The sequence below is a fragment of the Bactrocera tryoni genome, chromosome 5 (genome assembly GCF_016617805.1).
Source record: "Bactrocera tryoni isolate S06 chromosome 5, CSIRO_BtryS06_freeze2, whole genome shotgun sequence".
In the NCBI taxonomy this organism is placed as follows: Eukaryota; Metazoa; Arthropoda; class Insecta; order Diptera; family Tephritidae; genus Bactrocera; species Bactrocera tryoni.
Genome location: NC_052503.1, coordinates 36,129,695 through 36,149,751, shown reverse-complemented (window position 1 = coordinate 36,149,751; position 20,057 = coordinate 36,129,695). Strand labels below are relative to the sequence as shown.

Here is a 20,057-nt window from a genome sequence, read left to right as displayed (position 1 = left end):
TCAAAACTCCCGACTAGCTAGAAGATAAGTAAATTTTTTTTAGGTTGGTAGGACTGTCTATAATAATTCCCAAGTATCTCCGTGTCCAAAAAAGGGGTTATTTTTTGAAATTTACTATGGTTGATTTTGCTTAGCAAAGAACTTGCTTTAAATTTTGTTTACGGAGAGAATATTACTGTACGGACACGCTAAAAATGTACTCGAAGGCTTTTGGTGATCAAAATTCTTTTTCTTCTTCTTCTTAACTGGCATAGGCACCGTTTACGTGGTTATAGCCTAATTAATCACAGCGCTCAAGTCCTTGCTCTTTTGCGTTATTTAGCGCCAATTAGACATACCAAGTGCCTAGTCAAGCCTTTCTCCACATGATCTCTCCAACGGAGTGGAGGTTTTTTTCCACCGACGGGTATTGAATCGAAAATCTTCAAAGCTGAAGTGTTATCTTCCATCCGGACAACACGACTTAGCCAGCGCAGCGGCTGTCTCTTGGTTCGCTGAACTTTGTCCGTGTTGCTGTATATCTTGTAACACTTATCGTCCCATTGACTGCGGTATTCGCCGTGGCCAATGCGCAATAGATCATAAATCTTCCGCAGAACCTATCTCTCGAACACTCCTAAGGCCCACTCATCAGTTGATGCCATTGTCTACGTCTCCACACCATATAGCTGAACGGAAATAATGAGGACGTGAGAGCTTGATCCTTATTCGCGTGGAGAGGACTTTACTTTTTATTTGCCTACTCAGTACAAAGTAACACCTGTTCGTAATAGTGATTCTGCCTTGGATTTCAAAGCTGATATTGTTGTTGGTGTTGATTCTGGTTTCAAGATTGACGACATCAGAAGAGTCCAAAGTAGGCTGAGAACGCGTTAAACACGAAGATTCGCCACATAATTGGTATCGAAGATTTGTTGCTTAAAAACTGTCGATTGATATTTAGAGTCTTCGTTGATGATCTTGGAACATCATTTGACTCAGCTCAAACCGATGGTGGTACCACGATAACGCACCATGTCATACTGCATTGGTTCTTCACGACTTGTTTGCCAAAAACTCGACTCATATACATACTGTTGCCTGATCACTATTTTCACCTGATTTGGTTCCATGCGACTTCTAGCGACTTGGAACACAATTGAGAACATATAAACGGAATCAAAGAAGATCTTAAAGCATGTTCCTGAAAAAGATTACTCCGACTGTTTCGAGAACTGGAAAAATTGTTGACAAAAGCACGTTTAATAGGACGGGATTTGAAAGAATTATTACTCGTATGCTGTCAAGAAGCAGAATAGTACAAACAGTTATACGGGATGCTTTTTCAAGCAAGTTTTTGACACGAAAGCAGCGTTCAAAGGTAGAACTGTATAGCGGATTGAAAACGGCTTTTTGAAACACTATTTTTTAATGGCATTAACCCTCATAGGTTAGGTTTAGCTCTCTTGACTTCGGCAGTTAGTCTACTGGCAACTTCGGCTAATCATGTTCGGCCAACATTTTATGCGACAGTTCTTTGTAAGTCCTCTAAGCGACCATGTTTCATAGAAAACAGTTTTCCACACAAATACATGATTTTGGTCCGTTCTAAACAATATATTCGAAGAATGTACCGCTGCCCTAGGTTGTAATCCATGCCAAATTTTGTGAAAATACGTTTTACTGACAAAGATTTTATCGGAGATGGTAGCGTTACCTTGGACAATAGCTGGGTTATGCTATAGTAGTTCAATATAAGCGGTTCCGACAAATGAGCATCTTCTAAGGGAGAAAAGGACGTGTGCAAACACTTAGATCGATATCTCAAAAACTGGGAGACTAGTTCGCTCATTTATAGAACTTTGCGTCAAACTCAATATACCCTTTTCAGGGCATAACACTATAAAATGATTACATCATAATATTTAATTAAATTATTAAATACCATTTTTTTTCTTTCTTTCTTAATTTTCCTTCAGGATCTTTCCTACAAAGACAAGCATTGGCACGAGGCCTGTTTCCTTTGTTTCAAGTGCCATTTATCGCTGGTGGATAAACAGTTTGGTGCGAAGGCCGACAAGATCTACTGTGGCACTTGCTACGACGCACAATTCGCTTCGCGTTGCGATGGCTGCGGCGAGGTGTTCCGCGCAGGTAAGTCAAGCCACCAACATACTTGTGACTAACAAATGGAAACTATTCCATTGGAATTTATTGAGTTTATTAACAAAATTCGTTGCATACTTTTCGGCAGCGCCAACCAGACAGCTGGCTGGCTGGCTACCGTTTAGAAAGCGTTGTAATTTATTACAATCAAGTGTAAAAAAAAATAACTGAAAATAACAACTTCAACGTCTGTAGCCTAAAACTAGTTTATTTTACATATCTACAACACTTAACCACTTTCTTGCGACTGCAGATGAAACGGTCTTCGTTCACATGTCATTGGCATATTGAGTTTTATTCGGCCCCTCTGGCAATTAATTACCGACATGCAATCAGGCACACCAAAACGACATAAATGCCCGAGTTGCACAGTTGCCGGTTGCTCGCTGTCTCAATTCTGCTCCACAAACATAAATTGCGGCAAGTCTACTTTGTCGCCCAGTCGCCCGGTTATACATGCCAATTGGCTAACTGGTCCACCAACTCCCAATTGGTAACTGAACGCACACATATGTGCATATGAAACCATATACGCTTAAATTTTTGTACTAAGAGTGTGGTTGTGTGCGTGCGCCATAAGCGGCAGTTGCGCATTTTTGGTGGCTCAAGAACCATTGCGCATGCGCGCCACTTTGGATTTTGGTCAGCGTGACATTAAGCATTCAGCAAAGCCATATAAAAACATTTGGCGTAAATATTGAAAAATGCAGTACTCTATCGCTGGCTAAATGAAGACACAAGGCCATTTCATCCACATATTTCGCCTTTTGGCATGTCTGGTGTTCATCGCTTGGCCACAGCAATTTTTGTAGTTTTCAAAGAGTTTTAACACTTCTTATCAATTTTTGATAGTAAGAAGCATTCTTTGTTTTCCATAAGTGTGGTTGCGTGAAGAAACACACATATGTGTATATACAAATATTTAGATATAAATATGTATCTCCAGTGTATCTTCATCCCATTTCGGCGGAATTTCACGCCGTCAAATCAGACATTAAGGGCCATGTGCCATCTTTTTATAGACTTTGTATCTACATATATGTATGTATGTCGCATTAGTAGAAGTATGTATGTCACTGTAGCCATTTGTATGGAACGCACGAGGAAAACAGTCGAGATAAACGTCTGGGTTCAACTGTAATCATCGAAGGCTTAAAAGTGTAGAAAAAGCAGCGTGCTCGTTAAAAAATTCACTGTTGAGACCTGCCTTGATATTGTGGGAGCTTTTAATAACGCCTGACGGAAACAGTCGTAACAGCTCTGGACGATCTTGGGGTTGAATCAAACATCAAACACATCATTTTCAGTCTTCTGTGCGACAGAGTGATTGAAACGGAATGGAGCAATGCACTTGCTCGACGAAATATGAGTAGGTGAACAACACAAGGTGGAGTTCTCTTTCCTCTTTTATGGTTTCTGATCATTATCTACCTGCTTAAAAAATTTGAGGAGCGTAGCTGCCAGGTGATTGCCTATGCAGCATATGTGGTACAAACGATGTAGCACTTATGGTCAAGAAAAGTTCATGCGTACCGTGTAGGAGTTGACGCAAGGTTATCTCAACATCGCATCAATTTGTGCAGACGGTAGTGGTCTCGCCATCAATCCAAATAAAATCGAGATGGTTTTATTCACTAGAAGATACAAGATCTTGGTGGCACAACTGCCACAAATGGGAAACATTTGTCTGCAATTGGCGGATACAGTAAAATATCTAGGGCTTATATTTGATAGGAAGCTTTCATGGAAGCCAAATATCGAAGAGAGAGTGCAAAAATTCCATCGATTGCCTTATACTGATGTAGCGGACTCATTGGCAAAAGGTGCCGTCTCTCACCGTAAGTGTTCCCCTAGCTCTCTATATATAGACAAGCCCATTATGTTTTATGGAATCTTTATGTGGTGGAGGGCTCTAGAAAAGACCACACTAACAAAAAAACTCGAGAGTGTTCAACGGGTGGCGCTCATCAGCATGTGTGGTACACTAAGATCCATTCCATCCATGGCACTTAATGCCATCTTGCACACAATGATCGTAGACATCGTTCGGAAGGTGTATGGTTGCGAAAGTTGCTATCAGTATCAGAGAATCTGGGTACCTAAAAGATGACATGTCTGAACACTCGAAACTCCTCACACACTTTGACTTCATATCACTTGGATCATGGAGTCGCCAAACCTAACTTTGACGGCTCCTTCTGTACCCATATACCGACGAGGGAGTTGTGGGCGGGAAGAAGCCGTTGGAGAAGAGGGGCAGTGAGCTTCTTTATGGATTGGTTAAAGCTTGAGTGTAGGTTGATGCAGCCTCCATCAGAGTGAGAAGTGCGGTGATACTAGCCTTGAACTAATTAACAGTGCATTCAGGGTTGATCAAGGAATGCCTTACTTCGTTATCAATAGCATCGAGTCTCTTTCTGATAAAACTGGTATGCGTGCCAAGCCACAGCGGAATCGCAGGCAATTGTTAAGTAAATGAATTAGCAAGGAAAAAACCCTAAAACAGCTATCAGTAGAATGGGAGCGGGTCGGTGTTCTTGTATCCTCTTGTGTTCTACCCCTAGATAGCTGGGCTTCGTTGAAGCAGGGCCAGCAGCTGTATGCTATAATAATCTGATATCAGCACTTCTGACGCCTCAAAAACTAAGGGACTAGTTCGCCTATATATTTTGGGTGCTACAAATTTCGTGGCAAAGCAGTTTGTCTTTCATGCCAGACTTTCACTTGCAAAACCATAGACAGATATGTAATTCTCTGCGAATGTTAAATTATTTTTCCGTAGTTGACGATTTTGCAAGCAGCTCAAATTTCCGTCTGGGCAGAGTGCATACTGTGATATTTTCTTACTTCCTCATACCCACATCAGACATCAGCGCTTAGCATAACAGTAGCAAACGGCTAGCAGCGATTATATCGTCTTCAGCAGTGCGAATATAGTATTTCACAAATAAATACAAAATAATGTAAGCCAAAAGATATGAAATAATTAAAAATTAGAGGTGCGCATTTTACAGCGGCTGTTGTTGTCTAGGCATATCTGCATATCAAAAAAATTAAAAAGAACTTTTATATAATATAATGCAAAAATATACTTACATACTTCTCACACATATCTTTCTGTGAGCCATTTTTTTTGTATTTTATGATATTATTTGCTTAAAATTGTACTAAAACCTCTTGAACCCACACAATTCGCCGGACTACAACCGAGAGTCTGTGTTGCCATGCAATTTGTGTAGCGTGATTCATACGCATATGACAGGAACAGCGGAACATGTGTACGAGTCTTCACAAGGTACATATATGGCACTTGACCAAAACGCGCTGAACAAGTCATTAAAAAATTATAAATCGTGGCTTAACATTATAATACAAAAGTCATAAATTATGCCGCTTCGATGTCACATTTTCCAAATATCTTTTTAGTAATTATTTATGTATGTTTTTGGTAATTGTTTTACACATGTAATTTTTGTTAATTATTTAAGGGAGATATATTATATCCAACAACGTGATTCATATTAAAATAAAAAAATATATTAACTTGGCTTACACCGAAACCAAAAAAACCTTCACAAAAAATGTAGTTTCCATACAAGAACTTGATTTTGATTGATCGGTTTGTATGGAAGATGTATGATATAGTGGTCCGATCTAGAAAATTTTTTCAGATATTGTAACGGTGTCTGGGACATTGCTCCCTGCCAAATTTTGGTAAAAAGTCTTGTCAAATAAAAAAGTTTTTCATACACGGACTTGATTTTTATCGACCAGTTTGTATGACAGCTATATTATATAGTGATCCGATCTAGAAAATTTTTTCAGATATTGTAACGGTGTCTGGGACATTGCTCCCTGCCAAATTTTGGGATAAAATATGGTCAACTAAAAAAGTTTTTCATACACGGACTTGATTTTTATCAACCAGTTTGTATGACAGCTATATGATATAGTGATCCGATCTAGAAAATTTTTCAGATATTGTAACGTTGTCTGGGACATTGCTCCCTGCCAAATTTTGGGATAAAGTATTGTCAAATAAAAAAGTTTTTCATACACGGACTTGATTTTTATCGACCAGTTTGTATGACAGCTATATGATATAGTGATCCGATCTAGAAAATTTTTTCAGATATTGTAACGGTGTCTGGGACATTGCTCCCTGCCAAATTTTGGGATAAAGTATTGTCAAATAAAAAAGTTTTTCATACAAGGACATAATTTTTATCGACCAGTTTGTATGACAGCTGTATGATATAGTGATCCGATTTGAACAAGTTCTACGGAGATGGCACACCTACTTTAGAGAGTAACCCGAGCCAAAGTTTGTAAAGATATCTTAACAAATAAAAAAGTTTATCATACAAGAACTTGATTTTGATCGTTCAGTTCGTATGGCAGCTAATCGGAAGCGAATTGCAGCGTACAAAAACAATTATTATTTTTATTATTTGTTACAGTTTGGTTGACAATGCCAAGCGAAATTTTCCCCCTCTCTCCCCTTTGTAAGATTTTAACTAAATTCTAATTAAATACAGAGCCCTTAAATGTGCTTGCGATCGTGCAGGCAACCTACCCAGCAAAGCATGGCACACTTGTTTTGGTCAGTTTCACTCGACTTGAGCGTAATTTTAATATATTTTAGCCACAATTAATAGGTATTTTAATATATGTGCATAACACATACATACATGTGTACGTAATTAACATTCCTAAATTGAATTGTTTACATGCGAACAATTTGTTTGCCGTTGAATAATATAGAACTAGACATTGATTGCTTTGCCAGACGACATATGTGCTAGTATTTATGACTACGTATTTAGGCATGTGTGTACATTCGCCCCGCCCAAATAGTTGTGGTAAGCCCACTTAATATAAATATGACTGCATACTGAGTGTAGGTTTAGACGGGCTAAAACAAATCAGCCACTGAAGTACAACCGAAACGAACACAGTGCTTGAGTTCTCAAATTATATTGTCAACTGTCAGCTGTCAAACGTCGCTGAGAAATAGAAGTCGCTAATTTTGCCTTAAATATCTCGAAAACAGACGCAGATGATTAAATACCAATTGTTCAGTTTTGCGCAGTAGATTTGTCTCCGTTAATTTAGGTATAATTAGGTAGTTGAGTTGAGTTGAATTGGGTTGAGTTGAGTTGAGTTGAGGTAGATGTCAAAGTTAGAGATTTCCAATTGAATTTATCGATACTTTTTCTATTAGGAATCGAATTGCATACTATTTTTTATAACCGGAAGCTCCCTTAACTAATACTTTGGTTTAAGGCAAAATGAAAAGTATCATTAAATGGATGCCAATAATGGTTTATTTGTTTACATTGGCAGACACTTTAATCTCTTCTGATTTGTAGTTTAATAAATCATTTAATGTATAATGACTGTCTTCGATTTGACAAGCGTTGGAGAGTAATTAATCAAACAAAATATAGCAGTTGCTTAAGCAAACTTGCAGCTTTCATGTTGCAACCCTCTGCTATTATATTCTCTGACGCATGCACTTTTGGTTGAATGCGTACGTAAATGTAGATAAATTCCCTTTTCGTCAAAAGAAACATTTAAGTACATTTCGAGGTATATAAACGCTGATCCATTTCGAGGTTCTCTACTTTTTTAAAGAAAAAACACAGAAACTTTAAATTTAATGAAACATGTTTATTATCATTCAAACATTTTTTGGCGCTCATTTTTCAAAGATTATCTCTTTCAACTGTTGGCCGCGGCTACTTCTCAGATGGTCCATCCGTTGAGTTCAATTTTCCATGACCCCTTCGAAAACGTCGGATCTTCTTGAAAGTTTTCAAGAGCCCATATAGCGAAGCGATTTCGCTTAGAAAGGTCGAGCGACTTCAGTTCTTGCATAAGCTGTATTATGGTCGTATATAACTCGTCAAATATCCTCTTCGAAGGCGTCAATCGTCTCGGTCTTATTTGCGTAGGCAAGCGACTTCACCCAAAATGAAGAATGAAAATCGGAATCGGTGGTCATCTTGTTTTACACCCATTCAACGAACATGCGATGCGCTACAGTGATCGTATTTAGTTTCGTTCCATAATCTGTTTCCATCTAGACAGCCACTTCATAATACCTCCTTCTAGCGGATTTGCCTTTAATGAATGAAGCTTTATACATAGCTGCGAGATTCAAAGGACAAAAAGGCGGAAGGGAGATATTTTCCAACCTAATATTATAAATTTGCCAGAATTTGCAAATATTGTTTCGAAGTAAGTCTGAGTATAAATCAAGTAACAGCTGTCAAAAAGATCAACTCCGAAAAAAGCATTATTCTTCCTCGCGCTAGTCGTTTTTCCTTTTCACTGTCAATTGGAGATTCCAAGTGTAGCCAGGCCCTTCACCACCTGGTCTTTCCAACAGAGTGGAGGTCTTCCTCTTCTTCTGCTTACCCCGCCTACTACTGCATCTAATACTTTCAGAGCTGGAGTGTTTTCAGCCATTCGGACGACATGTCGCGACATAACATAGCCAGCGTAGCCGCTAAATCAAATCTCTTCCGAGACTGCTTTCTTCTTTTCATTGGTAGTGTTTTTTACTTGGCGGGTTCCAAACTTAGCGCACAACCCTGGGATGCTTCGCCTTCTCACTTTTACTCGCCTTCAAACGGATGTTTGTTGGCTACACAGAGGATACTTGGTCGAAGACCTGAAGTAGTGAGCTGCTTGTGCCATATGTAAAATAATCGTTTCTGGCCACTGCCAAGTTACTGGTGCTCAGAAAAATTTCCTCACTCGCGCGAACTTCTACATATGGTTTCATACTTCACCTCTCCGAAAAGAGTATTACTTCATTGAAAACCACATGTCTAAAAATTACTATAGTGAGGCATCCGCATACTACTACCACTTCTATTGTGAATAGTATTCGAATATATTAATGGCTTTTAATCGCTTGTCAGGCTCAACATAGGAAGATAATTATTGACTTTATAAAAGTTCAAGTAATCGGTTCTCGATATGCTAACTTAATGGTTGGTAACCAAAGTAATGTAAATATATATTCTGAGAAACGGTTGTGGTTTTTTACGTTTCACTCAAACACACAAAATCTGCACTTTTTACATATGTATATGTACATAATAAAAAATATGAAAATGTCTTTAAACAATGTCTGCCCGCAGCCATATTTACACATTTCGAATTTTAGTATTTATTTATGCCCATTAAAAATATGGCTATGTGTACCTGGTAAACAACATAATTTAGCAAAATAATAATATTTGCGTTGGCAAGACGTTTACATTTCATCGTCCTTCTAAATGTGCTCAGCCAAACACACCACACAACATGCACACACACACACATGCATAGGTATATGTAAACTAGTGGCTGCGTTTATTGGCCGTAGGTGTGCCTCGGAAGGTTTTATTTGAACTGAAATGGAAATTATTTGCGATTTTCAGCATATTTAACATAATTTGTCTGCTTATTTGTTTCGAATTATTATCTGTGCATATAATGAAATCGTAAACACCTTCCGCCATTAAAACTATTTGGCTGGCTTGCCAACTTTGTAAACAATTACATAAGTGTGTGTGTGTATGTGGCTGTGTGCATATGCTTGTTTTACACTACCTTTGCAGCGGCGAAATAATAAAAATTTTATTATAACGATAATTTCACACATTACATTTTGTGTTTGGGGAGAATAAATTCTAAATTTAAGCATTGACTAAAGCCTCAAAATGAAGATACACAAGTAAATGTATGTAGTTGGTGCAACGGTTTTGCGAAATTACATATTATTTACTTACTTATGTATGCGCTTGTATGCACGCTTAGAGATTAATAATCTATTGTTATATAACCATAATGATTCCAACGTTAATGATTGGTGTAGATTTCACCGAGCTCCTCAATAGTTTACAAGTGAGGAAGTCTAAATATTATTTATGACATTAAATGCTTTCCAAACGGCCAACTAATATCAATGGAAAACAATTTGGGTGTCGACAATCTCATAACTATATTATACTAACTGTATTATGCAAGGCGAATGATGTATAGTTGCCGGTCTACTTGTCCGACTACTATCGTAGCATTTTGTTTTGCGTTTTGGTTCCAATATCACTCCATTTTTTCGATAAACAATGTCGCAATTACGTCTGTAAACCAATGCTTTCCGGCTACCAGGATATCATGAAACGTATTATTACTGAAGATGAGTCTCAAATCTATGCTTACGACACGAAAACAGAGTTCATTTGACCGAATATTGTGAAAAAAGCGGGAAGAAGCCGAAAAAATCGCGTCAAAGCATGTCAAAAATCAAGGTTATGTTGACAGTTTTCTTCGATTTTCGCGGTATGGTGCCCTCCAAATTCCTTTCGACGAATCATGTATCAATATCATGATAGCAGCACTAACAAATGAAAAAATATAATTTTTATAAAAATAAATTTTTTTGTTTAATTTTTTTTATAAAACAAAAATTTATATTTATTTTTTTTTTAATTTTTTTTTACAAAATGACAACAAAATCGATTTTTTATGAAAATCTATTTTCTTAATATTTAATAATTTTTCTAAACTTTTTTTTTTAAATGAAATCGAAAATTATAAAAATCTACGATAGAAACACTAACAATTAAAAATCAAATTTTTTAAAAATCTATTTTTTTGTTATATATTTTTGATTAGAAAAATTTTAATATTTATGTTTTTTTTTGTTTTGTAAAATGGCACCGAAAATTAAGAAAATCTACAATAGCAACCCTAACAATAAAAACTATAATATTTTATATAATTTATATTTTTATTAGCAACCATAATAAATAAATATAATTTTTTAAAAATATGAAAAATTAGGAAAATCCTCAATAGCGACCCTAATAAATAAGAAAAAAACTAATTTTTATAAAATCTTTTTTTTTCAATATTTTATTTTTATCAAAACAGTTTTATTATTTTTGTTTAAATTTTTTTTTATAAAATGGTATCGAAAATTCGGAAAACCCACTATAGCAGCCCTAACAAAAAAATAAACACATTTTTATAAAAATCCATTTTGATTCCTTAATTTTTTTTTAAATAAAAGTTTTTAAGATTTGTTATTTTTTATAAACAAATTTGTAATATATTAGTATTTTTTTATTATCAAAAAATTTTATTTTTTAATGATGTTTTTTATTTTTGATATTTAATTTTTATAATTTTTGTTTATATCTTATTATTATTTTATAATTATAGTTATTATTTATTTTTTTAATTAACACTTTTTTTTTAATAAAACAAACATTTTTTTAATCTCTTTTTTTTTTAAACTCGCTACATAATTATAGTGAATTCGAATTGGGTTCATCCAAGCGTTGGGTTATTCGCCTCAAATCACGCAGCCATCAAGCACAAAATGTTAATGTGTTTGGAATATATAGTTTTATTGTCAATAGTCCATGTATAATTTACCTTATTGAATGCTTAATTCACGCTTTTACGTCAATTTAAAAGTCAACCTTTTCACAAGTTGAAAAAGCCCACGCTTATTAAAAATGTCGCTCAATATTTGTTTTGGGAATTTGTCAATAACTGTACACATAAATCAAATAAAATGTTGTTAAAACTTTTTGGTACAACAGTAAATTGTTAATCTCAAGCTGCATGCACACGCACACATACGTACACGAATATGAACACAAAGGTTGCTGGTCAACAACACCAACGCAGTGCCAATGAACGCCAAAGTACAGGCAACCTTTACCAGCAGCTACACACACACAGGCACATTGATATGCATGTGCTTAGATTTCTGTGTGTGTTTGTAGTAGCTTATGTAACTGTTGGGGCACTTGCACACACAGCATTTCAACTCACTTGCCAGCTTGTAAACAAATATTCGGTGTTGGGCGTTCTGAAAATGTTGTTGCTTGTTGCCTCTTAAATGCCTGGAAGGTTATAAATTCATTATCGCCTATGAGATGCAGTTGTTGATATTGACGAAATACAATGACAACAATAAATACACTCCGTAGTGCAGCAATTTCAAGTTCACTTCGAACGGCCCACATCCAAGCAACTTGTACTTGGCAGCATACACCGAAGCATTACTTAGTGTGTTTCTTCCGCATATAGAAATATACATATGTGCAATGATGCCACAAGTTATATATACATATGTGTATATATGTTTGCTCGAATGACTCCCTTTTAACCAATTCGTGCCAATAGAAGCTTTCCCGCCAGTTTCTGGACATCAGCTGTGCATACATACCTTGATTCCGACTGTTCAGTTTGTATGACAGCTATGTGCTATCGTGATTTGATCTGAACAATTTTTTCGGAGATTACACCACTTCTTAAGAGAATAACCGAAGGCAAATTTCGTGAAGATACCTGTTCAAATTGAAAAGTTTTTCATACAAGGACAGGATTTTGATTGATCAGTTTGTATGGTACGTATATAATATCGTGGTCCCATCTGAACAATTTCTTCGGAGATTAAATCGTTTTGTTGGATAGTAATACCTGCTCAATTTCTTCCAGATATCTCGTCAAATAAAAAGTTTTCAATACAAGATCTTAATTTCGAATGTTCGGTTTCTATGGCAGCTATATGCTATAGTGGCCGGATATCGGCGGATTCGACAAATAAATAGTTGCTAGAAAAAAAAGTTATGTGCTAAATTTCAGATCGATATCTCTTGTACCTTAGTTTTCGAGTTAAAGTTTCGGGTATATACAGACAGATAAACGGGCAGCTATACCTCACTAAGTCGACTTAGCACGTCACACTGATAATTTGTAAAGCATATATATTTTACAGGGTCTCCTACGTTTCCTTCTGGGTATTACAAACTGCGCGAAAATCTCAATATCCCCTGTTCTGGTTATAAAGATGTGTAGTATTTATAGCAACGAGCTCGAAGTTCCGCCCTACGCGTGTTGTAAGCTACAGTTAGTGTGTATTTAATGTTGATCAATGATCATGCCCAGTGGCATCTTTCATATATGACAATTATATATGCAAATAGTGGTATAGCCTTTTAGTAAGTACTCATACATATATGTTTATATTTAGGTTAGGTTAGGTTAATCTGGCAGGCCAATAAGCCACACATAGACCAGTTTTAGTACTTTGCGATACCAGTTGGAGAAGTAGTCATCCTTTAGAATGCCTGCGTTTTGACGCGAATTTTAAAAGACTGCGACCTCACTATCGATACCACTTGTAATGTATTAAATCGTGTGGACTCCAGATGCTTACAGCGTAGTCTGGCCAATGCGGGATAAGCGCACAAGAGAAGCTTCATTGTTTCTCTGGTGCCTTGCTCTAGACATTTCCTGCAGTTTTATCGAGCTGTCAGCCCCATTCTGTGGCGTGTGCCGCCACCAGACAGTGACTAGTTAGTATTCCGATCATGTTTCTACAGTCTCTTCCATCGATGCTTATATTTGCCAAATATTACATCCAAGACTGGGTTTAATGGATGCCAACCACAGATCTTTAAAGAGTATTTTAAATTTGGTACTGTAATTTAAGAAGTTTTGATGAGAGCTTCCATAAGGAATTAGTATACGTTTTCATCTTTTGTCTCTGAATAAAATATTAATCATTTACTTCATCATACTTCAAAGACTTCAGACTAGAAATAGAGATCGATTGCGCCTTCAATTGCTAATTGACCGGTTAGCAAATAATACCCTTTAGCCAACCATTTAATTTCGGGCAACTTAAAATTGATTTGAGAAAAGAAAACTCCCTGAGAGACTTGACTGCGCCATTTATGTTACGAATATTCGCTCTACGAGCACGCTCTGCTACTGTTTGGACTCAAAATCACAAGCTCATCGCTGATCAAGCTGGCTACGTAAGCAAAACAAAATGAAAAATTTCAAGTCGAGAGCGATTTTTTGTGTCCATTGATGAGGCAGTGCTGCTCTCTAGCAGTATTTCGCCTACTCAGCTAGTACTAGTTGCCATAAGCAACGCTATGTAAACAGAGACTGGCGCAACCAGAAGCTCCACTTGCCGCACCGTAATCGAAGAGAGTCAGTCAAGCAATGTGTTGTTGACTGCTTGGCTTGCAAAAACTCGAATACTCATTAATTTTGTTATTTGTTTACCTTGCTGCCTTGTCCACGTTTCCGCTCGACGCTAGGCGCTTGGCGCTATTTGAGCACACGGGCCGTTCCATGACAGCACATTTTAAGCTCACTTCAGTAACAAAACAACGCTCAACGTGTTTGGTATGCTACGGCAGTAAATAACAGTACTTTTTGTAAAATATTTCTTTTTATGTTTTCGTGAATGAAGAAAGTTTCGGTCGCGCGAAAAATATTTGCATGAGTTTAAGCAGATGAGCTAGTGAATAAATTTCGGAAAATTGCAATTTTTTTGTTTAAAAAATAGGTGTATATATATTTGCAATTAAAAAATTGATTATATAAACAAATAGACAATAAAAAGCGTGTGTAGAATTCTTAAAATCGCTTGTCTTGCGCTCCGAAACATTTTTAAACGTTCGCAATTCCAGCCACGAAATATTGAAAGAATTACATTTCTTTTTACAGACGCGTAAACAATTGTATTTGTTATTTGTTCAGCTTCGGTTTAGCTGTCGGAAGGTGCAGTGTGAAAACGCCAGCGGAAATAAAAAACTTGAAAGGAATTAATAAATTTCAGCTGTTGTTCAGTTTTTGCTCGGAAACGACAATCAGTGTCAGGCAAATTATCTAATTAAATGCTAATGGTTAATTAAATTGTTTTTCAATTATATTATATTTATGTTGTGGAAATTAAGGATTTTTTCAAGAAAATTTAGTAGAAATAATTGTGGTTAGCGAAAAGTATCAGGAATATTATTTATAGCAATTTTTTGATAAACACTTTGGCGCATTATTAAGGAATATACATATATGTATGTATGTATGTATATCGTCGCCTAAAATGCAAAATAACGTAACACCACTTTTCAGAAGTTTACAGGCGAAGCAAAAGCGATATAATTGAAACCACTAATTTTCAAAAAAATTTGAGTTTTGGTTATAAAATGGTTATATATTGGTTATGTATTGGTTATATATTGGTTATATCTGAAAGCTGTTGCAAAAAATTTTATGCTACATATATGTAATAAGGTGTAGTGAATCGAAAGCAATAAAACAAACTCAATTTCGATTTTTTTGATGATAGGCTGCTTTGAATTTTATGTGACGTTTACACTGTACTGTATATTTGTGGTATTTAGAGAATTGTTTTCATCTTCATACTTTTATTTTAACTGAGAAATAATTATAAAGGGTGATCCATTTCGAGGTTCCCTGCTTTTTTAAGGAAGAAAAGGTGATCTGCCAAAAAAAGCCATTCAAAATAGTATCTCTACTTGGATAACCCATTATATTGTGCTACAATAGTGTAGCAACTTCAAAAGCTTGCAACTCAGAACAATTTTGAGGAAGAATTGAATGTTTTAAGTCATTAGTATGATAGTTACCCAATTTTATAATAAAGAAATACTCATAAAAATGACGAATAAAAATCGTTGCACATATCTTTTTCCTCCATAAAGAGCTGCTGATATATTGGAACCGCCGATGTCGGACTACTAGAGCATACGCTGTCATGGAAACTGAACGATCAAAATTTAGTTCTTGTATGAAAAACTTTTTTATTTGACAAAATATCTGCACGAAATTTTGTACGGATTAATGTTCTAGACAGTGCTTTAATATCCGAAGAAATTGGCTAGATCGAGCTATTATAGCATATAGCTGCCATACAAACTGAACGATCAAAATTTATTTCTTGTAAGAAAAACTTTTTTATTTGACAAAATATCTTCATGAAATTTTGTATGGATTAATATCATAGGGCACTCTGACAGTGCTTTAATATCCGAAGAAATTGGCTAGATCGATCTATTATAGCATATAGCTGCCATACAAACTGAACGATCGAAATTTATTTCTTGTAAGAAAAACTTTTTTATGTGACATGATATCTTCACGAAATTTTTTATGGAATTATATTCTAGACAGTGCTTTAATATACGAGGAAATTGTCTAGATCGAACTACTATAGCATATAGCTGCCATACAAACTAAACAATGAAAATTTAGTTTTTGTATGAAAATGTCCTCTTATAAGTTTTACTTCTAGGTATGTACATCTATGCATATGCTCATCGCTCAACTTACAAGTAAACTACATAATTCATGCTCATTTAGAATCATGCATATATATATAATCGTATTAGTACTCATTACCTCAACAGGCTCACTTTCATTTGAACTCAACATTTGCTCGCAACTTGTTGCTTTATTTCAATGATGTATTTACAAATTGTTGTTGTTGCTATATATTATGTTTTCAGTAATATTTCCACATGTGCAGCAGCATCTTTACGGGCGCCATGCGAGTATGAGGACATATGTCTCTAAACGCCGGTGGACGGTTTTCTGCAATAAACGTTATTAGTGTTGTTGTATTCCTGACGGAAAAGTATTTTCATATTTTGAAAAAAGCACTTCCCTTATCTACTACACTCTTTCATGCTCAATTTACTGAGGCTCGTCAGTGATAAGGTTATCAGCGTTTGCGGTTCGTTGGCCAGCAGTGCGTATAAGTAATCATCTGCATACAACAGTTCTACAAAATCTGTGGCGCTGTTCGACATAAAGTTCTGTATGCCATTAACTTTCACATTAATAAGACAATGCTCTCTAATTTTATGGGGAATTTCGCAAGCATTTTGCTAAATTCTGTCTGCATGCTTTTCATGTACAACACGCAGGCATATGCAAATTATTGTCACAAACAATTGCCTCCGAAGCGGCGGTTTGCAGAAATAGCGTATGGAAGAAAATGTTGCGTGACCAAAGTACGAATGCGTAACGTAAGCCTTTTAAGTGTTTTTTTTGTTTATTCACTTTGTAATTGTTTGATAGCAACAACTCAACGAATCACTCTAACAACCGTTATTCATTAAATTGTAGTTCAATAGCTTCTTGCTTTGTTCAACTTGTCATGAACTCATAAATATGTTTCATGTGCGTGTATTCTAAATGAACTCCTTTACAAAAACGTAATGACATTTTATTTATTAGAACATATACATACATATTTCATTTGATCGAAAAATTGACATTGAAACAAGAAATAAGAAATGTGTAGGGCCCGTCTGTCCCTTAATTTTTGAGATATCCAATTGAAATTTCGCACACGTCCTTTTCTCTCCAAGAAGCTGCTTATTTATCGGAATCGCTGATATCTGATCACCATAACATACAGTTGCCATACAAACTAACCGTTCGAACTCAAGACCTTTGATAGAACACTTTTTTATTTGACAAAATTTTACATGGATGATTAAATTTTGCTCTTGCTTTCATCCGAAATTGTCTATAAAACAAATTTCTTTTGCACCGTTATATACCATTTATTTCCTATCCAGTATATGCAAGTCGCCGTGAGCTCGCTTGAATGCGTCGACCTGCAGCTCCCAGACATTCCACACAAACGCCTCTGCACTCGGCGCCAAGCTACTGCCAATCAACCTTAACAGGCTAAAAAAAGATTGGAAAAGAAACTAAATGCATTAATTGAAACTTTCGTAACACATATTTACATATTCGTGCATATCTTCAAAGGCAACCTGAAATGCAAGTGACAAAACGCACACACATGGCCATAAATAATTTCTACTGCCTATATGCATATGTGCGTATGTAAGTGTGCGTGGCAAGTGTGTCAAGAGTGATTTCAACTTGTAAACCGGAAATGTCTGCACTTACCGCCGTCATGCACTCCCCGACCCGCCGTGTAGAGTAAATAATTGCACAATATAAATTAATGTATCCAGAGCTATAAGTGCGGCCGTGTAAGAAGTGGGCGTGTTTACATGGAAATTTAATAAGATTTTTAACTTAAAAAATTAAATAAATTATAATAAAACACTTTCTTATCAAATGAAATATACACATTTTTTCTTAAATTATAAGCGAGGTTGTAACTTTTCTTCGAAAGTACCATTTTCTCACTTCAAAAAATTTCTCAATTTCAGAATTTCATATTCAATGCCAGATATTAAGTAATTCAAGAAGCATTTTCAAAGTTTCGTTTTTAGCAACGTATGTTTGTTAAATAAGTTAAAATTTTATGAGAAATGTGAGAAGACTTCTTCGACTACCCAATATTTTATATATGCAAAGCAAAACTTATGGATTCAATATTCGGTGACAAAAAGTTAATATCAAAATAGAGTTGCTATCAAACCAGACTAACCAAATCCTTCTTCTTTTCTTCTTTTATTCCTCCTAGTTCCTAAAGTAAATTATATTCTAAAATTATCTATACGCTTTGGAAATAAACAACAGTTCCGACACTCTTATGACAAAAAACAATTTCTAACTGAGCTCAGAACAGTCAAATATGGCAAACAAAATACAAGAAACCACCGAACCGAAACCAAAATGTAAAACCCCTCAAATACAAAAAGATTACATATATGAACATGAGTTTGATCGTTCAGTTTGTACGGCAGCTATGTGCTATAGTTATTCGATCTGCACAATTTCCTCGAAGATTTTACCGTTATCTTAGAAAATAATGTGTACCAAATTTCGTGAAGATATCTCGTCAAAAGAAAAAGTTTTCCATACAAAGACTTGATTCTGATCGGTCAGTTTGTATGACAGCTATGTGCTATAGTTAATCGATCTGAGCAATTTCTTCGGATATGATATCATTGCCTTAGAAAATAATTCATGCTAAATTCGGTCAAGATATCTCATTAAATAAAAAAGTTTTCCACGCAAACACTTGATTCTGATCGGTCAGTTTGTATGGCAGCTATATGTTATAGTGGTCGGATATCAGCGGTTTCAACAAATGAGCAACTTCTTGGGAAGTGAAGGACGTGTACAAAATTTCAGATCGATATCTCAAAAATTCAGGGACTAGTTAGCGTATATACAGAGGCAGTCTCGAAAACTGTGCTGCAGAGCTAACGATTTGACCTATTGTTTCTCTTTTAACTGATTGTCCACCGTTCGAAACTCAATCTTTTTGTGCCTTTTAATTGCGATTACTGAGATTTATTGAGACTATTGGCTGCAATGACACTAATCTTTGTAACCATCATAAATGTAGATGCAATTTCTGACTTTCTTAAGTTTGAAATATGTGTCTTCCTAAGAAACAATAAGAAATATTTGAATATTTCCTACATTCCATAAATCAAGCTTTACTATAATCGAAGGATGAAAGCATTTTGTATATTTTTACAATGAAAAGTTCATCAAAATCATATATCTCCGCCAATCAAAGTGTATTTAACCTTCAAAATGCCACATAACACAACTAAGTAGCTACTCATTGATTTCTAAGTGGGAAAATTGTAGTGATCATGTGCTCTACAATTTAACAATTTGCAAATGAAAAAGAAACAACTATTAGTATTAAGTTGCCCCTTCGTGTTCATACTTCGGTACATATAATATGTATATAAGTTACAAGCAGTCGAACACATACTGGTGCTGGTACTCATTACACACGTAAATGGGTTCGTGACGCCCGCATGTCAACCTAAACAACCGCTAACATCCGCTGGCATGTAAACATATCAGCCAATGTTGATTGGTGTCCAACATGAACCGCAATATTCAATTACATTTCAACTCCAAATGCTTATTTTACTATTACTTTATTATTTTGTTGCACTTAAAAGTGAAACTAAATGGTTCTCAGCGCTTTTGCATACTTTTGTTTGTGTGTGTAGTCGCGGTTGCCATATCATATGTACCCCACTGAATGTGTTGCCATAATTTCTTTTTGATTTCTCCAACTACCAAAATGGTTGGTAATGGCAGTGAAGCCCTTTAAATGTTGATAATACGAAACTAATAACAAAAACATATTTTAATAACAACAACAAATTTTCTTT

At 35.7% G+C, this 20,057-nt stretch overlaps 1 protein-coding gene across 7 annotated transcripts in view; it reads left to right on the top strand.

Moving 5' to 3' along the window:
* Window positions 1-20,057, top strand: part of LOC120776772 (four and a half LIM domains protein 2) — a 241,449-nt gene that overhangs the window by 200,863 nt on the left and 20,529 nt on the right. For 6 of the 7 annotated variants that reach the window (XM_040107746.1, XM_040107743.1, XM_040107745.1 and 3 more), the window contains one exon: window positions 1,959-2,133. In XM_040107746.1, coding sequence (XP_039963680.1) covers window positions 1,959-2,133 — 175 coding nt within the window. Of the gene's footprint in view, window positions 1-1,958; window positions 2,134-14,368; window positions 14,525-20,057 lie in introns of those variants that run through there. The other variant, XM_040107748.1, reaches the window with a different exon arrangement.